This window comes from Lepidochelys kempii, chromosome 4 (assembly GCF_965140265.1).
Source record: "Lepidochelys kempii isolate rLepKem1 chromosome 4, rLepKem1.hap2, whole genome shotgun sequence".
In the NCBI taxonomy this organism is placed as follows: Eukaryota; Metazoa; Chordata; order Testudines; family Cheloniidae; genus Lepidochelys; species Lepidochelys kempii.
The window spans coordinates 11,239,880-11,261,328 of record NC_133259.1 but is presented as its reverse complement, the minus strand read 5'-3'; the positions used below and the strand labels follow the sequence as shown (position 1 = coordinate 11,261,328).

The window sequence follows — 21,449 nt, the reverse complement described above, 5'->3', positions numbered from 1 at the left end:
TACTTCCTGCTGATGCCTTATTCCTTTTGATACCTGATGCCATTTGCCCATACCAACCTGGACCAGAGATGAACAATGCAAGAGATAGAACTTTCACAGGAGGTGAGAGGCTCAAAAGATATTACCAATCCCCTGAGAAGCAATTACTTAATATTATGGAAATTGGGAGGCCATTTATGAAAGATAAATGGATAGCAATTCAATCCAACAGCAATTCACTTACTCAACAGCAAATGTCAACTTCAGATATTTAGTTCAAGCTCAGAACAGCACTGGATCCCAAAACTACTGAACAGCATAAAAGGGTTGCTTGCTTATAAAGCAGAAATGTATAATATTTTACTGTTTGTTTACAGTTCTTGTTTACTGCATTTAATCAACATCAGGAGAACAATCTTTCAACTATATTTAAGAATGGAAGACTTTAGGAGCTCCACTGGAGTTCTATAAATATAATCAAATGTCACATTGGAAGTGTTAGAATGTTATATTTATTTTTATGGAAAAGACAATAAACAAAGTTGCCTTCGGTAATAATATTTAAAAATTCAGTAGAACTTCACTGATCTGAGCAAGTGTCTGGGAAACTAACTGAAAATTAGTAAGTAATTAGTGGCAAGTTGCATTTACTGCCATTGTCACAACCATTTACTGTAACTTGTACTACTGTTACAGTATTTGGATTTTAAATTTTTACCAAAATAAAACACAGTTTTTCTACTCAAAATTCTATTTATTTTGAAAATCATGCTAAGCTTGCTTTGCCAGTCAAACAGATGTTGATGGTAAATTCTACTCCAACCTTGATTAGTCACAATTAGAACTATTCTTTTAGTAATACTTTTCAGTCTTACCAAAATCTTGCTAAGAGTAGCCACATTGCAACAATTACCTTACCTTGTCAGTAATCGTTGCTATGTATCGCATACATTCTGAATCTGATGGAAACTGGTTTACTTCTTTCACTAGATAGCGCACCACCTTTACATGACCCTGAAAATTTTATTTCAAACATCAGGTTATTTCATACCAAATTAATAGCTCTTTTAACGCACTATACATTTGTCAAACATGGTTGTCTCCGGAATATCTTGTAGTAATCAGTAGCTCTGTTACTGAGGCATCAGGCATCTCCCTTTCAAACTCTCTCAAATATTAATTAATACCCAATTTCTCAAGTCTGGAGATGCTCCACTCCTTTCCTCTCTTACACACATCTTTTTAGTTAAAAAGTTACCTAAATTATTCAGGTATTTTTGGTTCTGGAGTGTTAAATTGAACGTTTTTTCCCTCATTTCAGACACTTCTCACTCTTCTCTCCATGTTCAAGAAGAAAACCCTTGATTTTAAAATGTGTGGGTATTTACTAGTAATTGTGGAGAAGTGGTTTCTTTTGAAAAATGTGTACTAGTTACTTATCTTTGAAAGATGCTATTTGCATCACATGTACTGTAGTCAAGTTTTCATAATTCTAAATCTTATCTTTATACAGTTCAATGTGCTATATCATCAATAGGATGCACAAAGTCAATGGAACAGAACATCGTCAATGGGACAAAAGCATGGAGGCAAAGTCAAGATGCTTATTTTCAAACCAAGTACAATGGTTAATTACAATATTTATCTTGTAACAAACGAATAATGCAATTTTAATCATTTTAACATGATAGAAGTTGTTGATATAGAGTAGCTTAGAGGTTGACTGGTTGCTTACTGACTGATTTAGGGAACAAATCCACTGGTGGTATACATGTTTCTGCAAAGAGAACAGTCTATCCTGGGACTTTCATCACTAGATGCATTTTCTATTACATATCTTGGGGAGAGAGATCTCCTACAATTAAGATCATATGCAAAACAGCCTCAGCAACCCTCCCTTGATTCATGCTGGAACTGAGTACCTTGCATGCAATATTTTGGCTAATGAAGGTCCTGAAAAGTCATCCAAACCAGAGGCTTCATCAATAATCAGGTCATAGATGGTATTAGCCACTAACCTTTCATTTACCAACATCAACTGAAGAGCAGGGTTCATGACACCCTTCTCTACTGAGCAATTCCAGTAAACCTATGCAATACCAACGTAACAGATATTTTATAGTTCAAACTTGGCTTATACCTCACTAATACACTTATACCTCACTATACTCACTGCCAAGCCTTCTCTTGCTCATGAGAGATCCAAGGGATCAAACTTTTGCCTTCACACCTTTTCAACTCCCCAGGTGTCCACATACTCTACTCCTGGCAGTAACCAATCATTTAAAACGCAATTTTGTATACTAATATTTGCAAAGTAATAGGTTACTCATGTCATACTGGGTCCCTGTGATGGGGTGTGCTCCCCATACTGGCCTTATAAAAACTGATTTAGGCCAGGAAGGCCCAATCAGCTAATTTGGCTGAAAATGGGGGAGCTTTAGGCTGGAGACAGCTAATTAGAGACACGCTCACCTGCAAAGGACAAGTGGGGATTCTCCAAAAGGAAATTGGAAGCAGAAGTGGCTGCCTGGAAAGTCTGCAGTCACTCCCTGGGCAAAGGGAGATATGTTTGGGCTGGCGAACCCAAAGAGTGGAAAGGCCAGGAAAGTAGGACAGGGCTCAGAAAAAGGTAGTACAGTCTAGACAGGAACAAACCTTGACTTCTGGTTATAGGGTCCCCAAGCTGGAATCTGCAGTAGACTGCAGGCTCGGGTTTCCCAATCAGCCACTGGGAAAGTGGTACAGGCAATGCATAGGAAGAGATTTTCTCCCCAAAAGAGGAAACCATAATAATGACCTAGCGAGGGGGCTGAATCATGAAAAGGCCACAGCAGCTCCTGGAGTGAGAGGGGGCTGCAGACAAAGAGGGTGTGGAGGGACGGCTTACAACCACAAGGAGAGGCATCAACCTAGTTAGCTATTCTGCAGAACGGTAAGGAGGAGGCGCCATCCTAATGGTGAGTAGAGCACACTGTCATAGTCCCAAACAACCGGATACCTAAGAATGTAACTCTTTCCCATGAATGTTTCTGCAACATGTTGACAAAGTATAAAGTTGCATAGGTGATGCAAATACTTATTTTTGTGGGCTCAAACCAGACCCTAAAAATATTTATGCAAGTTTTTCATTTACTCTTTCAAATATTGTGATAATTAAAGAAGAGATTTAGTAGATCTAATGTACCCATGTTCTGAGTACCATCGTACAGTTAAATTTACCAAGAAATAATATCTGAATAAGGAAGGGAGAAGGAAGAAAAATTCCACAGTCTACCTTTCGAAAGGCTGCCATAAGAGGCGTTATCTTTCTGTTATCAGCAGCATCCACATCTGCTCCAGCTTGTACCAGTAGCTGGACAACATCTAGATGCCCACCATTTGCTGCAAGCCATAGTGGAGTATTCCCCTTCTTATTCCGTACATCAATGTGAGCTCCCCTAAAAAAAGCAAATTGTTTTGACCAAAAATTGAATCATGCTTTGAGAACAAACAATACACAGGATCTATATAATTAGGTCATTACCTATTTCAACCAACCTTTTAGCATTAAAATACTGCATTTTATATATGTTTGCAATGGAGATGTTCCAGTTTTTAAAATTGTTTTTTGACCTTCTGAGTCATTATAATGATATACATATTTACACTACGCATGCCAACAGTCAGTATGGTAACCTGAGAGCATGCCAGAAATCCAGACTCAGGCACTCTCTCTAAACCTTTGTTTATAATTGCAGGTGTATCTCAAGTTGTGGTCAGGCTTATAGGAGGGGCTTGCTGACAGCTGTTTCTATATGCCTTCTACTGGTCTATTCATGAATGTGCATTGGTATCTACCTTGGAAATGGCTGCTAATGGGAGCATATTCACAGTAACAGTGAATATTATAAGATGGAGGGTTCAGAAGATACATCCCTCAACAATGAGGATGCAAGGAAATATTAAGAGCTCTGATCTGAGTCTTAGGTCTAAGCACGGTGAGGAAGAAAATACATATTTGGGTCTAATACAAAGTATACGCTAAAATTACTCAGTGTTACATCCCCTGTGAAATACAGAAAAGTAAGACAATCAGCATTCAAGACCCTTTAACAGCACAGCTTCAAATATGGTACCTGCTAATGAGAAGCTCACAGAACTTGTAGTGCCCTTTGTCTGCTGCTATGGTTAAAGCCGTATCTCTCGATGAGGGTACTGGAGGAGCATTAACATCTGCACCTTTGTCCAGAAGAACTCTGCCTACCTCTGCATATCCACCCGAGGCAGCTTCCATTAACGGTGTGAGACCAGTCTAGGTTGAGTAAGCAGGGGGAAAGAAAGAGTTAGTTATTTTCTTTTTTTCCTGCCCCCCCTCCGCCCCCTTTTTCACTAAAAGCCAGGAGTAGCTTCAGCTTGCAGCAAAAAGTTCTAAGTTCAAACATACGCATTTCCATCATTACCTTCCAAGCCCGCTTATATAAACTGTTACCAACATTTAAAAGGAAAAAATAACATCACCTGCAGCTGGCCAAGAGTGTGGACCATGCACTATGTTATACTCTGGAGACTAAACATGCTTTGGGGGACAAATCCTGGACCGGCGCTTTGCAGCACAAAGAGGTGGAGAAGTCCTTGGCTATCATGTTACTAGGCTTTTTACACTAGCCCAACCAATCTTGTACAGGTTTGGGCATGAGGAGCAGGTAGCAAAGAAGGGATGTTCTGCTGTGGAGCTCATGTAAACAGGTTTTTATATGGGGAGAGAAAACCTCAACTGCAGCAACACCTGTACTGGTGAGTACTGGGTGGGGAGGGAAGGGACATAGTCGGACTCGTCTTGGAGGGGAGAAACCCTATTCTAACAGTTGGTATAGAAGCAGATCCTGCAAGTTTAAACTCTTAACTTATGTTCCATTTAGTGGGCAGAGGGAAAGGAGGCAACTTTTGACCTGATCACACCTATCTTCATTCCTTGGTTGACAGCTCCTTTTCAGTGCTGACTGCCAGGGATGCTATGTGGTAGGTCAACTGATGTAGCTGTCTGGAATATTGACTGTCAGCTGAGAAGCCTTTTCTCTACTGTCATCCTCCACCCCAATGGCTGCCAAATGTGGCAAAGAGAGGAAATGCCAAGTGAAGTCACAAACTCTGTCCCAGGCAGGGGGAGGGATTTGATGGCTGAAAAGTTGCTGCAGTGCCTCGTTTACAGAGTGCACACCTCAGGATTCCATTTCGCCTCCATGGCTGTGGAAGCCAGGCAGAAGGTAGAGAGTCAGGCAACGAACACAGCTTGGGTTAAGATCAGCTTTTAATTTTTAAAAATATGAAGGTCTCAAGAAATTTAACATAAAATGATTAAGTGTAAGATTTATCATCACTCTGATGCTTGTGATTATCTGAAGATTAAATAAAGCTCCAGAAGCTAAACCAAATGTTTTTTCTTTACTGTACACACAATGGGTCTAGGTCTGTGTGTAAATAAACAGTAACCTTAAAACAAAGATATTTCTTTTCTTTTAAATAGCTCTATTAAAACTCAGCCTCTTCCTTGGTGGTTTCAATAGGTGTGCGTGCAATCTATAAGCAGATAGTTACTACATAGGAAATACTTATTTTTCCTCTTTTCTTAACTTCCAAGGGGGAAAAAGTCACGTGAAACATAGAACTACATTCTTAGTATAAATCTGCTTAGCTGAAAGACACATATCTCATCCTGCTCCTTACCTTAGCTCTGTGCTCGACATTAGCTTTTCTGTCAAGCAGTAGGCTAACCACTTCAGTTCTTCCTTGGAAACAGGCCAAAGTCAGGGCAGTATTCCGATTGGTCTCTATCTGGGCATTAATATCAGAACCCATGTCCAACAGTAGCTTAACAGCAGCAGTGTGCCCATTCATAGCTGCCAACATTAAAGGAGAAATGCCCAGTTTGCTACCAGTTCTGGGGGGGAGGGGAAACAAACAAACAGTTTTAATTCTCATCATCATTGAAAAGGGTGATAGCAAAATTAGAATGTGAAAAATGAAAGTTCCCAAACTAGAAGTTATTAAGTTGAAGAAGGCTGATAAAAGCAAGGTCTTCTACAATGTTTGCATTTGTAGGTATTATGTACTCTGCTTTTAGATTATTAGTTGTCTTATGAGGAAATTACTTTTTAGCAAAGCTGAGCATTTTGTTGAGTCATGCAATCTGAAAGATCAGGGTCAAGTACTTTTTCACCATGAAACAAATAACATTTTGAAAAGAAAGCTTAGTTACCGTTGGTAATTCTGAGCTTATTAGTATTAGCAGAAATGCAGCTCAAAATAGAAAAAAAGTGTATCCATACTAAACCTGAAAATTTCCTTTCTCTAATCTCCCTGCAGCACTGGAAGCAGAACCAGCCCTGCTAACTCAAGATGATTATTACAGTAATGTACTGCAGAGCATAACAAACTTTGAAATGTACTGACTGACCCAAAAGCCATATCACACTTCTCAGCATGTTACTGAAAACCTGCCAAAGGTAGGCCATATCTGTTGATCTTATTACTCAGAGAAAAGCAGTTTTCAGGTAAGGATGGATACATTCTCTCATATGAAGGTCCACAGGTTTGTTATACTGATTTTAATCACTGTGTACATCTAGGGAGGGAGAAAGTGATGTTACAACTCCAGAAATCTATTATTAAGGCCATTCTCTACTACCAGAGAGACTAAAATTTGGAGCACCTTTCTCTCAAAAGAGCGAGCATTCAATTTGGAAACCTGTAAGGACATACTAACTGATGACCATGTGGCCCCCTAGGAGATCTCCTCATGAGATACATGATTTATCTGGCCACGAGGCCTCTACCGCTCTTCAGAAAGAGTACTCCGACATTAGTGATAAACACTTTTTGCTTTGAAGACGCCATACAAAAACACCACATTAGTCACCATTGAAATATTCTGTGGTTTTCTGCCCATTTAACATAGGATGCTAACGCATAAAGAGGCCATTTGATTTGCAAGATGGTATACTGTGTTTAATATAAGTCTGGAGCTATCTGAAGGACTATTTTAAACCATATGAAAGGTATAGTACTATGTTTCTAGAGAATGCTGGAATTCTAAAACAGGATAGTGTGGCCACGTGAAGTGCCATGGTCCCTAGACCACTACATTTGAATGTCAATTATGTTTTTGTGTACCTCACATGGGAAATCTCTTCAGGTTAGCAGCATGGAGCGGACCTTTTCCAAATACCTGACCCTTTTCAGCTAATCAGAGAAAGGGGGCTGGATGTCCTGAGGCAACCCATGTCCCAGAGAGACTTTCTGCAGTAGGCCTGATTCCTGACTGCACAAAACACAAAAATATCTATCCACGAAGAAGGAAGTAAAGACCAGGGTAGCTTGGTCTTTCTGAATTTAGTTGCCATGCCATACTCCATGAAGATGAGCAGGAGTACCAGGCACTGAGTTTATATATATTTTGGCCAGCCGGATTCTGCTTGACAGCTCTAATTATTCTGGGGCTGAACTAAGCATCTCTTTGTGGTCATGGTTTCAGTTTCTCCTCTGCAGCAGGAATGTCTGGAGTTGCTTGCCTACAAGGCAGGTCAGTATCATTAACCCCACCTTAGAGGCACAAAAAAGTGAAATGTTGGCAGAGGTCACCCAGCAGCATCAGCACCAGGAATAGAACCCATGGCTCCGGTATCCCAGGCTAACTCATGACTCACATTGACCCCCTTGCCTGCAGCTCTGAAGGCAGAAGGAGAACTGTCTGGGGTCTCCAGAGGCTGGGCCATACAACACTTCCTGCCAGTGAATGGCAGATCTTGTTCCACCCTCCAATGCTACAAGTAGGATGAAGACTCACTGGAACAGAACTGTAGGCCTCAGTATGGGAGAGAAAGTGACTTTATGACACAAAGCATGGGAGCTCGATATTTGAGACTAACTACTATAAATCTTTGTGAAAGAAAAATGGTACTGTTTATATTTTTAAAAATTTCTATTATGAGCAATTTCCCATCCTGCTTTAAAGCTTTGATAATTGTCTCCTTTGCTCAGTGTCCCGGACAAAGTCATGCTATAGCAATATGGCTGCAAACAGAAATAAGGTCAGACATAGCAATGGTACTTACATGCTAAAACTATTAGAAAAACCTTAAAATATAAAATAGCTTTAAAAATAAAACGGTGTACACTTTTGGTACCTGGGCTGGAGAAAGAGAAGGGGGAGGTGGGAGGGGAGAGGAAAATAAGAGAAAGGAGATGCTATGTCTTCGTGAGTGATTGTTTCTTGTTTCAAAAGTATCTATACTCAACTAGCAGACTGATCCAAGTCAGTAGGAGGATTTTCACCATAACCCAGAAAGGAGTGCTATAAGTTTGGTAGCAAAAACATGGAGAGTCGCTTGAAGGAAGGGGGAGAAAGGAATGGGAGTTAAAATGGTCTGGGTCTTCAAAAAGCATACTTGAACTGTTCTGGTCTAAAACTGGGCAAAAACTAAACCAATGACTAGGAAGACTATACATTTCTTTAAATATTGTATCAGGATTAAACGCTCTAGGAATGAGATTTTCTTTCATATAGTCACCAAGTGAACTTTTATTTTAGATTTAACAAGCAACTATAAAAGCAGGGGAGTAGGGATGAAAAAGAGAACTTGCCTAGAATTGATTTCTGCACCAGCACTGAGTAGGATTTTGATGATGTTCACATAGCCACCAGAAGCAGCTAGACTTAGAGGTGTGTAATCAGAAACGTTCCTGTGCTCTTTGTTTGCCCCTCGAGCTAGCAGCAGCTCCACCACCTGCAATGTTACAAAATAAATTACTTTTGATTCTCTCCTTAAAATTGAAAGCCTAACTGGAGAAAATGTTCTAAATGTATGAATACACCAAAAAGATGTGTCTAGAAAAAACAGGTCTCCTTTTTGCAAGCAATCCTTTTTAAAAGAAAGAACTTGAACTCTTCAACACCATGCCCCTAGCCTCAGAAAACAAGATTATGGTTGCAATTACTTCTCCTAAATTTCATGGCAATAAAATTAAAAAATGTTAATAAAATACAAAGTTGGGGCGCTGTGGAAGTCTAGGCATCTTTGTCTCCCACACTAAGGAAAATAAATGTGCTCTTAATCTAAACCATGTAACTTGCAACCTGCTTCTACAGTAAGGGTGCCTTTATACATGGGTAAATTTCACTTCACCTCTTGTCTTCCCCCTGAACAAGCCAAAGACAACGGCGTGTCCTTGGTTCTCTCAGACTGGGCTTCAATATCTGCACCATTGTCCAACAAGATTTCGACAACACCAACATGACCAGCTGTTGCAGCCAAAATAAGCGGAGTAAATCCTGAAACAGAATAAAGAATGTTTGATTATCTCCATCTATTTTAAAATCATTAACAACTTTAGTTATAGCAATAAAAAGAAAGTTGGGTCACCATGAATAAAGTCTAAAATAAATGTAAAAGCATAAGTAATACCAGGTTCTAAGCATATAATTGTTTTGCTGCATTGTAAGATACTGGAGTTCATTCTAAATGGAACCCACATACACCAATATACTGAGATTCCTTACCTTTTTTGTCCCGATGCTCAATATTAGCACCTCTCTCTAGCAGTGTTTGTACTAATTCTTCATGGCCACCAGCACATGCAAGTGTCAATGCTGTGTCATGATTACTCTCCGTCTAAAAGAAAAAAATTACACATTTCAAAATAGCAAAATACATTTTCCTTCATTTTAAAATTCCATGGTCATTACTGCATGAAGATTTAAATGTACCTCCTTTACAAGACAAATCTTTTAAAAGCCCAAGAAATGTTTTCAATAACTCTAAACATTTTTCTTGCGAAACTAACTATAATCTTCCTCAAATTAGATGTTAAGCTTCTAAAGTCAGCTCTTTAAACAGGGCTTTTAATAAGCATCTTCAACAACTGTGATAAATCATATTTTCTGCTGAACTGTTTAATCTTTAAAGGTCATAATGCCAGTCCTGCAATTTACACTCAAAATACAATATGCATTACAAATTGTTGCTGTCTAAGAAATGCATGGATTTGATTTTTAATTTTTACCCCCTATAGCAAATCTACAAATAAAAATTCATTCTCATCCTTATAGCTAGTATTTCTGAAGGAACTACAGCATTAGGCCTTAGCAGCTGGAAAGCCAACAGAGGGAGCACAAATGAATTGGCAGGATTTATTTCTGGAGCAGTGCTAACATTATTGATAAACATAATAGAAAGGTTGGGAAGGGAAACGTGAGGGTTGAAGTAAGTGTTTGACAAACAGAATAAGCATAAAGTTGACAGGCAAGTCGATTTTGATTTCTAGTTAATAAGAGAATGGATTAGCTAGGCCTAGTGCTTGAAAAATTAAAAAACAAATGTTTCAAATTTTGTATTTACGTTTTTGAAATCCAGGCCTATGAAGGTCCCTGTAACTTTTTTTGGTGTGTGGGAGGTTTCCTTGATTTTAAGGCCCAGAAAAAGGATGACTTGAGAGGCTTTAAATTGCCCTCCTCCATTTCCCCCAACCAAGAGTGAAATCTTGGCCCAAATGTCTTTAATTCAGCACAAAAAATTCCTATGTTTCCTTATTAATAGGAAGGTAAGAACTCAAAAAGTTGACACTTCCCAGAAATGTGCCATCCACAACTGTTGACATTTTTAGTTCAGCTTAAAACATTACACTCAACAACTGCAATCCTGGGAGCAAGGAGAGGTGAAGTAAGCTGTGCAGCCAGACTCAAAGTACTGACACATTGTGAAGACTTTCATTTCTTCAAATCAACTACTTTTCACTGAAAAACAAATCCTTTATTGCAATAGTTCTCAAACTCTGGTCCCCAGGAAACATTCTGAGCCCTGCAATGAGGTTAAGTGATCACTCTTACGAGAAAGTCCATCAACTGCTAGAATTACAGAACCACTGCCTTATTAATAATGCCACAGAATGAGCTTACAAATTACCCTAAATTTTGATCACTGGTAAACTAAGTAGGTTATGTGAGCAAGGGCGCAGGATTAAAAGCAGTTCTTTTAAAATTTAAATTTTCCATGCTCCTGCTTTTAAAATTTTCTGATTTTTGTAGAATGCATCCACTGTCTCCAAGTAACCACTTCCAAATTTCCTGTTATTTCTAATTATCTACCATCTTGGTATGATGCACTCATTCATGACGACAACATTACCTGTCAGGCCCATATGGTGGAGTGATGTATGTTTCATCAAATCCTCCCAGTGCCTGGTTAAAGAATTATCAGCTTATTCAACGGTGTATGTGCGCCAAAAAAAAGAAAAGCTGTGGTGTTTGATGCAATCTTTTACTGAGATTGTGACAGACTTTTAGATGGAACACTTTATAAAAGGCAGCAGCCATCCCTCTCTCTCTCTCTTTTTTAATTTCTACTCTGACAGCAAAACCTTCTAAGACATCAGAAAAAAAACAGTTCCTGACTGACATGTAGCAGAACAATGCAGCATAGGGCAGAGAGAACTAAAGTTTGGAACCAAGTTCTGTCTTCTGTTACCCAAGCTAGCAAGTACTGGGAATGCCACAGAGTTAGCACAATGTTAGCAACGGATCCCAATGGTTACAGAGACACTGTTATGTTGATTTGCACTAACCCTGCCAACCTAGGAGCCAGGCTGACAGGTTGTGAAGAGTTATTTTGCCTGCTGACTGGCAGAAAGCTGATGAAAAATATCTTGGGATAAGAGTCAAATATCTGCTAGATAACTGCAAGGATATTTTATCAGAAAATTTATCACTTAGTATCACACAAACAAGAGAAAGTGAAAACTAAATGATCAGTCATCGAACAAAATGCCTCCTTTTTCCCACCTGTTCTGTAGCCCAGATGAGAACACATTGTAATTGTCCTGTTGGATTATGCAGGATTTTATATTCCACGAAATCTAGAATGCAACTAAATATAAATCAGAATTGTTTACTGATTGTGACTCATTCATTATGTAGAAGCAAATACCTTCACCACAATTATGCTGCACTGATTTCAGGCTTACCTGTGCATCAATATCTATGGCAGGGTAGATCGGTAGCATGGCTGAAGGAGAAATTATAGGACTTGGAGCTGGCGTCTGAGGTTGGGAGACAGAAGTTGCAATGCTATGGGTAGGAGTGTTTGACATTGCAGATGCTCTTCCACTCACTGCTGTTAAACAGAATGACTACATTTAGTAAAAGTAAAATTTATTCTTCAGATCTGTAACATCACAATAAGTGAACAATGAAATACCAGAAAAATCTTGAATGTTTCTTTATAAATTATTGTATTTTGAAAATATATCACGTTTAAACCTCTAATTCGTTGGCCTTAAGAACTTGGACAACTTAAAAACTAATTTAAGAAATAGACAGTATGAGAAATGTGTGAATATTAGGTTTGCAGCATTTTCTGAAAGCCACTTTTAGAAAAAAAAAATAGCACTTTTTCTGATCAGACACTTTATTCAAAGAGGTATATGATTAACTGACTCAAAAATTCCATGCCATTAAAAGGAGACTGGAGCACAGTCAGAATAATTAGGTACTTACAGCTATATATTTTGGCTAACTACGGGTCCTCGAGTTCATATTCCAATCACAAGGCACTAATGCAAAATAGCAACAGTGATCGTGTGGAAGCTCCTGATCAGTCAGAATTGACCAAATATAAACAACTATGTTACATGGGGGGAAAAAGATGAACATTTTTATAAAAATCTTTTTGCCAATGGTATAGATTAAAAGGTCTAGCAAAGTAAAAAGAAAACCATCAATAAATACTATTTTTGCTATATCATATCAAAATGGCATTATTAGCATTTTGAATGCAATATTTTCCTAAAGAACCTTTTGCAGTCAAGATCTTCCAGTTTCTGGTAAAGCATCCTTTAAAATAATATGTTCTGTGTATACATTTTTAAAGGAATTAATGGATTTTTCTGTTCTCCTTTTTGATGTTAGTGAGGGTCTTTAGAATCTCACTGATTATATAAGAGAGCTATGAAAAGGAGGATATACAAAGTGCTGTCAAATGCACAAAGTAAAGGATTTGGAAAAAAATTCAAGTATATTTTTCGAATAATCGTAAGTGTTATTTGTAGCTCCCATAATCACAAAATTTAGAGAAATGCATTTTTCAAATTGATAGTGTTCCTTTACTACATACAATGGAGCAGCTATGCAGGAATATATAGTAACCCCTACTCTTAAAGTTTCTAACGTTTTAAAATTTGTTCTTTGAAGTGGGTTTAATAATTAGGAAAAGTGCTTGATCACCAGCCCTGCATACTGAAGTCCTTTATTCAGCAGTAACATTGTGGGCAGCAGTAATGCAACTTTCGCCACAGCATCCCACCAACCTGACTGAGCCTCAGTCCAAAGAGGCCAATGTTTAATCTCTGTACTAACTCAATTCTTGGCCTTCTTGCTGAAACTGCCAACAAGGGAGACAGCAAATGTCAATTATGATAGAAACAAATGGAAGCCACAACTTATTCCATACAGACCCAATGAACAATCTTACCAGATAATAATGACTTCTGTTCACTATCAAACCAACCTTTACTCATGAATTAGAGGTGGAAGTCTGTGCCAATCCCAAAGCCATCCAGTTATTAGTTCTTTAACTTTCACCTAAATAGCTAAAGAATGGCAACGGGCATCTTTAATGAAGAGGAAATCAGTCTCCCATAGTACTTCATTACAAAGTTATCACTGGGTATGGACTCAATTACTGGCACAAGATTTGAACTCAAGATAATTTGGCCCAAAGTTGAGGTGCACCATATGACTGATTTCAAATTAAAGATAATATCAACACGAGTTGTGGTTTCAGGGAATTCTAGTTCAAGGAACATCATATCCAAAGGTTTCAGCCCAAGGTATTCATGTTCACCAGGAGTCTTTAAAAAATAACACACTTAAAAGCAGCTCAGGTTCATTATCCCTGTTATATCAAGATGTTCCGTAAAAAAAGAATAGCTGAGGTTTGATTTAGAACAAAAACCAGGAAATTCAGAGTTAGATCTCTTGCTCCATTCTTTGTTCATTGTATCACAGCACATGTGGGTCAGATACCGAAGTTTTTCTAAAAGCCAGCAAAACAAGAACCCTGAACTCTGAATTTACTGCCTTTTCTGGATTTAAAAAACAGAACTTCTCAAGCAGTGCAAAGTATTTTAATTCCTAAAGTTAAAAGACAGTTTGGAAAAAGGTTTGATTCCCACCATATCAACATTTTATAAATGAACGATCTTTTTTGCCCAGTGGCACTGGGGGGGGGGGGGGGGGTACAGCGTAAAGTTACAAGAGACCGAGTACTCAAGCTTGCTGCAAGGTGATGGGAATCAATGAGAAGTGAGTAATCCACACACCAGAACAAGAAAGTTTCCAATGCTGAATGTAATACCATAAAAGTTTTTAAAGGGTGATTAAGAACCATAATTTCCTCTTAAAAAAAAAAAACAGTTCCAAGTTATGAAATCTTCAAAGACATAAGAAGTTAGTATTGTGACCCACTACAAGAAAAAAGGCATGTTAGCTATTACAACTGACACCACCAAGGTTGTTAGGCCTACAAATTGACTGATGTTGAGAATTATTATATTAAATTGTTTTTAATTTAAGCCATGTACCATTTTTCACACTATTGTTGCTGCAGTGAGATTTTTTTTTTTTTTTTTTTTTTTTTAAGAAAAACCAACACCCCTCTTCCCACAAGAAACTTCACGATAGAGTTCATAAATGAACGGTTTATACGCATGCTAACACAGTACACACATCAGTTTACAATTCTTACATTATTATTTTAAATCTGCTGCAGCAATAACTAACTGAGAAAAATATATGGTTCATAGCTGTACAGTACATTTAATAAATGAAGCAAAAGGTAAATGTGTTAAATTTTTAGGTCTAACAATCATGAGGGTGGTACTCTAGGTGCCGGGAAAGCTCCTGATCAGGTTGAAATGGTCATTCAAGTGCATACCCCAAAGGCAACCAACAAAAATCGTTTCATCTAAAGTGTTCTAACAAAGACTAAGAAGCATTCAATAAACTACAATGTCTTCATACTATCTTCCCAGCAGTAACATGAGTACTTGGCCCACTTTAGTAAAGTTAAGAAATATTTTTAAATTAACTATTTTAATGAAGAGTTTTAACAACATCAGGGCACATTCTGTCATCATAAGCAAGCAAAACAAAATGAATTCCCTACCCACACCTCTTCTTTTTTTTAAATTTTCTGACTGTGATGTGGTAAAGTAAAGGAATCTGTTTCACTACTTAGGTGAACATCTACTGTAAGGCCACACACGCTTCTTTCTCCTGTTGAGATGTAGGATTAAATTTTCAAAAGCATTAAATCTGATTTTCAAAAGTTACTTTTCAAAGTTACTTTGAAAGTTAATGAGTTAGGTTCTTAATCACTTTTGAAAGCAGCCCTTGGTGCTCTTGACAATTTTATTTGCCATGAAGACTGAAGGCACTGCAGTATTTCAATTTTTATATTTGATTTTCCTGTGTACTGCCATTAGGAGGTCTACTTAACTAATCTTTACATTGGACTCCTTTTCCAGATCTTAGATTTCCTCTGGACTTAAAGGGATGTTCCTTACAGTTTACATGTTTTCCCCACAAAAACACCAAGTTGTACACTTGTAAAATAAGTACTCCAAATATTGCAGGAGAGAAGTAAAAAAGAAAAAAGTTCACAAGTATAAGTAAGTAGAGTGAAGGTTGTGTAAGATAAAAATCTGTTTTAGAGCAATAGGCTCTTATCAAATAGTTCATTCGGAAGGTAAGCCTGACATTTTAAAAAGGAACACATGCTCATATTTGAGAAATGTCAATGTTTATTTCTTTAAATAGCTAATATAATTATCCCTCTTGACTCAGGGGATAATACTATGCGCTTTTTTAATTTAGCAAGAATGGGGACTCTCTTTGTGTCATAAGAATGATCATATTATTCATTCAGTTTCTTCAAAGTTTTGAAATTTTTTACACTACGCTGAACATTAGCAATTTTTTTAGTGGTGTTCTCTTACTGGGCACACAATGCTATTCTTGTGCAGTGAACGTCCCTTGCAAAGGTTGAGGCATTCTTTCGTGCTGCACTGCTTTAATTTGAGATGTGAGACTAACAGCCAGATTTTCATTTGCTTTATCTCAAATGGATTTTAAAATTGTTTAAGAACTTAATGTGACGAATTTGGTTTTTTGCATTTCAGGTTTTTCCAAATATTCTAGTAGAAGAGTCAAGTTTTCTGAATTTAAGATTAAAAAAAAGATGTTCCTAGAATACATTTTTATGGATCTGTGCACACAATTACATAGGTCACTATATGCCCTGAAATAGTAACTAGAAGGCATGTTGTGACTATGAATTGGCAAATATAATACCACTCCTAAATATTAACAGATCTATCACATGGAGCCTGAGAATCCATAACACGTCAATGTTCCTTATTTTACATTTATATTAGTTCTTTTCAGGGGCTTTTTCATGCAGTTTACCAGCCTAAAAGGTAAAACAGATCACATTACATACATTTCTTTTCCTGCAGGAAGTCCATACCTTTTAGTCAATGGACCAATAAAAAATGTAATTAAGTTGTGTTTACTGTTCCTTTACGCGGCAACTCCCAGAGCACGCCATCAATACACACCAAGAATACAGATATCTGTATATTATATATAATACTGATAGTATAAATTAAAATGCTATGGCAGTAATTTGCTCTTTCCCATGGAAGTATATACTTCCAGGAGCATTTCTAGAAGTTACAACAAATCTCAGGATTTTGACAAACTAGTCCAATCTAGAGTCTGTACTTACTGTGTAGCATTTGTCAAGTCATTTAATGTTTCCTATGACCCAATTTAGCCATTTGTGAACTGTAAATGCAACTTAATGATCTGATACGGATGTTTTGTGAAGCTTACATTTATTGTTTGTAAAGTGTTTTGAAACCCTTGACTGTACAATGTGTTTATTTGCTTCTCTTTTCAAAGGTGTTGAAGGCAACCCTCAATACAGAAAACTGCAAGAAATCTCCCAATAGCAGAAGAGAGCAGAAGTGCAGCAAACATCTCCCAATAGCAGAAGGCAGGGAGAAGGTATAACAAATTAAAGAGGTACTGACTGAAACTGAAATGCTTATTAAAAATATACATTTATAGTATTTACATGCTAATGAATTAATAGATTGCATATATAGCCTTAATACCTAAAATGTGTTTGTTTATAAGTAAACTGAAGTGATTCTTATTCATCAGTATCTGAACTCAAGATTCATCACAACAGCATGAGAGATAATGACATCAACATCTCAAGAGGAAGCAGGGAGGTGTCCTTCCTTGCCTTGTCAAACTCTTGCAGGATGAACAAGAACCCTGACCTCAGGTCCTAGTAGACAAGTAAAAACTAAATTTTCAAATACATTGTGTTTTACATTTGTCATTTTAAAAATTGACTACATATTTTGTTATTTCTAGTCTACTCCTGAGAAATGCTGAAGACCCAACAACTGCCATCAATAGCTATGGGTACCTCTGATTTTTTCCATTGCTACCTTAATTTTAATTTCTCATTCAAAAAGGGGAAATTTTAAATGTCTTTATCAGTTGACATTATAAAAGTAGTTCCATTTTCAGCTGGTTCAAACTTAAGTAATCAAGGTGAAAAACTGGTGACTTTCCATTTGATCAGACGAATGACCCAGACATGGTGAGCCAAATTAATTTCTGGTGTAACTCAAGTGACACCATCCCTGAGTCTTAGTAAGTCAAACATTCCATGGAGAGACACCATGAAATCTATGGGGTACACTGCAAATATGTTCTAGTTTGCTGAGTATTGTATTGAGCCAAATTCATCTCCAGTATTGTGGCAGCTTGAAATCAGACTTTGCAATTTAAATTGTACAGCATTTTTGAAGTTTACCTATTTGCACTACGTGCACTTATTTACATATAAAAATGGGTTCTTTTTACATTAGTGGTTTAGTAATCTGAAATTTAATTTATACAAACTCAGACTAATCCTGAAAACCTTCCACACTTGCAACTCTCAGATTTCATTGTACGTTGCAAACACACAGTTTGTAGAATTGGGACCTAAGAATGTGAAAAATATTTGATTCAGATGTAAATTGTAAATAAATCTAGCCTTTCATAAAGGAAGTGTTCAGATAGTGCGCCCCCAAAACAGAATAATGAATCCTCAATATTTAAATGGTGTTACATGTAATTATATATCATAATATATTTAAAAATGTAAACTAAATTTAAGTTCTATTTAAATTCAGTAGGTGTAATTACTGCTTAAAAGTTGTAACCATTTTACCTGACAGATGCACCAGCTGGTATTAGGTATCCCAGTATATCCAAATAAGGGAAATCTTCACATCTCCATTTTCTCATCAGGACAGAAGGAGAGAAATTGTCTCTTGAATGTTCAGTTTAACTTTTGCCTACTGATATTTTCAAACCTGGATGCCTAAATTAAGCTCCTAAACAGCACACAGATTTTCAAAAGGTGCTGGGCTCCTGTAACTCCTATTGACCTCAGTGGAATTTGAGAGGGCTCCGCCATTCTGACGATCAAGCCACTATTTTGGAGCCTAATTTTAGGCACCCAGGTTTGAACATTTTAGCTTGAATATTTTAAAAAAAAAAAATTCCCCAAATACTGTTTCTTCACTTCCCTACATGATAATGCTACTGTCATTTCTGCAATATGTTGATACAACATAACTTTACTCCTGTAGACTGAGATATCCTAGATTACCGCCACTGACATGCTTCTCAAATGGCATGGCATGCCATGGTAATTAGCACCATGTAATTAATATTTTTCTTAATTTAAGATTAATAGAGCTGTACTTATAATAAAGTTTTAATATATGCTGACCTCCCACAAGGTAATTTAAAAGATTCAAGGGATACACAGGTTTACTGTAATAAAGGAATAGATTGAAAACTAATATTTCACTGACAAGTTGTGTAATTAACAAGGGGAGCAGCAAATGAAATGTAATTAGGATGCAGAACATCCTATAAGGAAATCAGCACTGCTAGCTTTCTATACTTCAGGTTGTATCTAAACCCTATTTTATTCTTAGTGCCCTGTTTAGTCCTCCTTCAAGAAAAATCTAATGTGTATGAAATGTCTTAATACTGGATTATTCTCATAGACAAGTTTTGAAAAATTTAAATTTGTTTGCATAGATAAAGGTAAAGCAATTTTAATCTGTGTATTTCTTAACAATACATATAGGTTTATTTAAAATTTATTCCTACTTATGGCTCAATTCCTAAATAATTTAAGTTTAAATATGGCAGTTCTAATTCTACAATCAAATGCAGAAGGTCTATTTCAGATGGTCTTGCTTGGAGTACACTATTTGATAGAAGACCTATTCCAAATATTAAATCTATTTCTTAACGAACACTGAAGAACAATGTGGTGCTCCACATCTAGAAATGGGCTGTAATATTATCATCGTTTCAACTATGGCCAAAGCAACTATGCAAAATAAGATGGCATTTTGCACATACAGCATACCAACCTGTCAAACGGGCAATGGGTAGCAAAACCTCAAACGGGAGGTCAATCCTTCAAACTAAAAATGTTTACTTAAGACTACTTATACTGAACTATTATTCTAAAGCCCTAAGGACACGGATCAGTATACCAAAATCGTTCATTGTTATGGTAGTTAGAACAAAACCAAACAAAAAAAAGAAAAGAAAAGAAAAAGCAAGTTGATATACCCTCTACTAGCTGTAAGCAAATCATAAATTATACCTGCTCATAACAATATAAACCCACCTGCCATGATGTCATCCAGCGTGTCATTGAGGGTCTGAGCAGGGCTGGCTACCATTAACCCTTGCTGAGTTTCTGTCAGAATTCCTTGCCCCAGCCCTGCCAGCTGTGCTTGGCCCAACACTGGCTGTCCAACTATAACACCTTGCAGTTCTGTAAGATTTGCGATGGTCCCTGGAGGTAGGGAACCTGTTGCCAGAGGCAAAGCTTGTGGCATCGCCAGAGGCTGAATAGGTGCAAAGCCCATCTGCGCAGCAGTTTGCGGAGGATCATCCTTGAGCAAGATGGGGTCCACCTGCTGTAATCGTGCATAGTCCCCCTCTGAAAGTTGTTCTCCAACCCCAACAGGAGTCAGTAGTCCCAGATGCTGGCAAGACTGCTGTTGCTGCTGCTGCTGAAGCTGAATTCTTTGCGCTTTAACCTCTAGATATTGCTTTTTTAGCTGCTGCTGCGTTTTCAGTTGTAACTCTCGCTCTACTTTCTGCAGTTCCTCCAAAATCTTTTGTTTCTTCTGAATTTGTTCCTCTCTCGTTTTGTTCAATTCCTCAATCTTCTCCTTGGTAAGCTGATCAGCATGTGCCAATTCCAAGGACTGCAGTTGAGCATTTTTTTCTATGGCTTCTTTTATCCTCTGCTCAAGCTCTGTTAACTTGCCCTGAGCCTCTTCTACAATGCTCTCTGGAGACTGATTGGTGATGTAACCCTGTACATCCTGGTTGTTTGCTGGCAAATGGCTGCTGGACTTTTGTTTAGAAGCAGCTGTGTGAAAAAGAAACCCCCTCAGAACCAATGGAAGTGCACATGAATGGCATCCTCATTACAGAGCTACTGTTTGGACATTTAATGGCCAACAGTTAGGCACCAAGGTACTGTACCCATAGAAGGTGAAAGTGTACAGTAAGACCCTTATGAAGAAAACCATATCTTGCACGTTAGGATAAATATTAATTCAGAGGTTAGCCTGCAAATTTAACAGTGGATTACTATACATAATGTAGAACAGTTTTGTAAATTATTTTTAAGGTATTTGTTCCAACAATAGTTACATGTCTGTGACAAGAAAATGATTGCCTCAAGATGTGTGGTATGCAAGTGGCATAATTAGATATACAAAAAAGAAAGGGAAGGAGATACTATCCCTAGACCTGTTTTGTGTTTTGAGATGGTATCAAGTCATAAATGCATGGAAAAAGCCAAGAAACCAAGCCAAACTTATTTGATGGGTAGGATTTTTTTTTGAAGAATTAGCTTTGTAAATCTGACTTGGTAGATTTAAAAAGGTGCTAATCTAATTAGGAATATTTAATCCCTTCACACTGGGAGTCCAGCTATATCAGCTTGACATTCAGTACTAGACCCAATATTAAGGCATTAAAATACAAACTAATATGTTCTGATTGGATAGTTATCGTGTTTAGGTGTTCCACACAGAAGACATGAATTTGCGTACGTTCAACCCAACTCCCTAATCAGGAGAGGGAAAGAATTCAGTCTTCACGTAAGAAAGGACAGTGCTCTGTGTAGTCCAACCGATTTATAGTGAACAAGTCCACAGTGATTAAGCCAACACTATACCATCTAAATGTTATAAGGAAAAGTGGTTAATGGTTCAGAATGGAAGGGAAATTAAAACACAGTATTTCTAACTGTGGAAGG

The 21,449-nt window shown here is 37.5% G+C and overlaps 1 protein-coding gene and 1 long non-coding RNA gene across 9 annotated transcripts in view; one reads left to right on the top strand and one right to left on the bottom strand.

The window, feature by feature from the left end:
• The window catches only part of ANKRD17 (ankyrin repeat domain 17), a 131,211-nt gene that overhangs the window by 21,089 nt on the left and 88,673 nt on the right, over positions 1 to 21,449 (bottom strand). For 6 of the 8 annotated variants that reach the window (XM_073340370.1, XM_073340374.1, XM_073340378.1 and 3 more), the window contains 9 exons: positions 19,797 to 20,552; positions 11,977 to 12,125; positions 9,518 to 9,629; positions 9,144 to 9,289; positions 8,602 to 8,744; positions 5,686 to 5,899; positions 4,098 to 4,273; positions 3,257 to 3,419; positions 898 to 993 (listed from right to left, as the gene is read on the bottom strand). In XM_073340370.1, coding sequence (XP_073196471.1) covers positions 898 to 993; positions 3,257 to 3,419; positions 4,098 to 4,273; positions 5,686 to 5,899; positions 8,602 to 8,744; positions 9,144 to 9,289; positions 9,518 to 9,629; positions 11,977 to 12,125; positions 19,797 to 20,552 — 1,955 coding nt within the window. The remainder of the gene's footprint in view (positions 1 to 897; positions 994 to 3,256; positions 3,420 to 4,097; positions 4,274 to 5,685; positions 5,900 to 8,601; positions 8,745 to 9,143; positions 9,290 to 9,517; positions 9,630 to 11,976; positions 12,126 to 19,796; positions 20,553 to 21,449) is intronic. The other 2 variants (XM_073340371.1, XM_073340373.1) reach the window with 2 other exon arrangements.
• LOC140910130 (uncharacterized) lies at positions 689 to 17,376 on the top strand. Its single transcript, XR_012158428.1, has 4 exons — positions 689 to 1,598; positions 6,325 to 6,464; positions 16,976 to 17,098; positions 17,240 to 17,376. It is a non-coding gene; the product is annotated as an uncharacterized lncRNA (long non-coding RNA).